The sequence below is a fragment of the Aristolochia californica genome, unplaced genomic scaffold, assembly GCF_029961685.1.
Source record: "Aristolochia californica isolate CCGP_79_NKW_82.1479 unplaced genomic scaffold, dmAriCali1.0.hap1 SCAF_12, whole genome shotgun sequence".
Classification (NCBI taxonomy): Eukaryota; Viridiplantae; Streptophyta; class Magnoliopsida; order Piperales; family Aristolochiaceae; genus Aristolochia; species Aristolochia californica.
In genome coordinates this window covers 816377-817914 of record NW_027181793.1, presented here as the reverse complement: position 1 = coordinate 817914, position 1538 = coordinate 816377, and the positions used below count along the sequence as shown (strand labels likewise).

Genomic DNA, 1538 nt, shown 5'->3' with positions numbered 1-1538 from the left:
AACCTAACACAGTTGCGTCACCATGATATCTTCTCTAGATTTCTCCTTGTCGTCACGCATCACATGCCGTCCTCACTCCGTGATTTCAACGTGGGCCACCACTGAAAAGCACTCTCACATGTTGGGGCCCACAAATGCTTTTGGTGGCAGGAAAGGGAGACAACATTGGTAACGCTTTAGACTATTTTATTTATCGATAATTGCAGCAAATAAAATTCTTCCCATCTTGTTCTGGTTGGTTACTTAAGGAGGGAGATTGCTCCAGGGGAAGAGGAAGATCAGAGAGCAAGGATGTGGCCCTCCAGGATTTTTCAGAGTCTTTCGCTTCGGATGCCGGCGAGATTCTCCTACCCTACGGTGGCGCCTTTGCCGGAGAGCACCGAGTTCGACAGGTGGCTGGCATCTGAGCTCGATCAGTTGAGAATTATCCAAGGTCACGAAACGGCCGAGCCTTCGTTTGTTTCGTCGTCTTCTTACATGAGCTGCGAGTGGGTTTCGAGGGCAATGAAGGTGGCGGTTGGGACCCAGAAAAGAGCGGTGGAAGTCATTAAGGGAGCTTGCTGTCGGGAAGAGGACGGGGGAGTGATTAACGGATATCTCGACTACGTGATCGAGCTTCTCGACGCATGCAATGGTCTGCGGGAAAGAACCGAATCAACTCGGAGATATGTGGAGTTGGTGAGTTCAATCCTTCGGTGTTTGAGAGCAGAGCAGGGCCCAACACACGCGGCGCTCGAACGTGCACGGAGCATGCTGGGTTCGTTAGAAAGAGCTTGGAGAGGGTGGACCGAGTTGGATCCATGGAACTCGGGATTCAGAAAAATCGGAGAGAGAATGGACAGATCCAGAGCATGCAGACGCGAGTTGGAGGAGGCTCTTCATGCATCCAAATCAACAGCCCTGTTCGCTTGCCGGACCCTCTCCGTCAGCCTCTCGTTTAAATCCAACCGCCGAGTGGTTGGAACCCAGGGGAGCCAACTGGGGTCCTGCTCCACCTCCCTGGACGAGTTGCAGAACGAAGTTAAGGCCGAGGTCGAGAAGCGCAGGACGGGTGGCGGACCACTTCTGAACGAGTTAAGGCCGGTTGCTTCGGCGGCCCAAACCCTTCGGGAACTGCTCCTCCGGCGACTCGAAAATGATGACAGTAGAAGGGAGCTAAGATCCACAGTGGAGACTCTCAGTAGAAGCTGTCATGAGTTAGAACAAGGAATTAAGAGGTTGGAAGGAAGAGTTAACAAGTTGTACAGGAGCTTGATTTCGGTTAGAGTGGCCTTATTGGATATCCTTTCAGGATACTGACTGGTTCAGTTGAGGGGAACTGCAGTTGTGGGATCATGAACCCTCTCATGGAGGATTATGAATTATGGTAATTCTCTTCGTAATTTTGATCTGTTGTATAGATTTAGACAATGTATCAGATTGATTTCTCTCTTATCCATCAGAAAGTTCAGTAGATCGATTTCTCTCTCTCATCTGTATTATTTATCATAGCAATGGGTGTCGAGCTTTTACAGCAAAACCGCCACTGCCCTTCGGTG

The 1538-nt window shown here is 50.2% G+C and overlaps 1 protein-coding gene across 1 annotated transcript; it reads left to right on the top strand.

Moving 5' to 3' along the window:
• The first annotated feature begins 291 nt into the window (after positions 1 to 291).
• LOC137945580 (protein BYPASS1-LIKE-like) lies at positions 292 to 1299 on the top strand. The gene has a single exon (XM_068791515.1). It carries the CDS (start codon positions 292 to 294, stop codon positions 1297 to 1299), a length of 1008 nt encoding a protein of 335 aa, XP_068647616.1.
• The last annotated feature ends 239 nt before the right edge of the window (positions 1300 to 1538 follow it).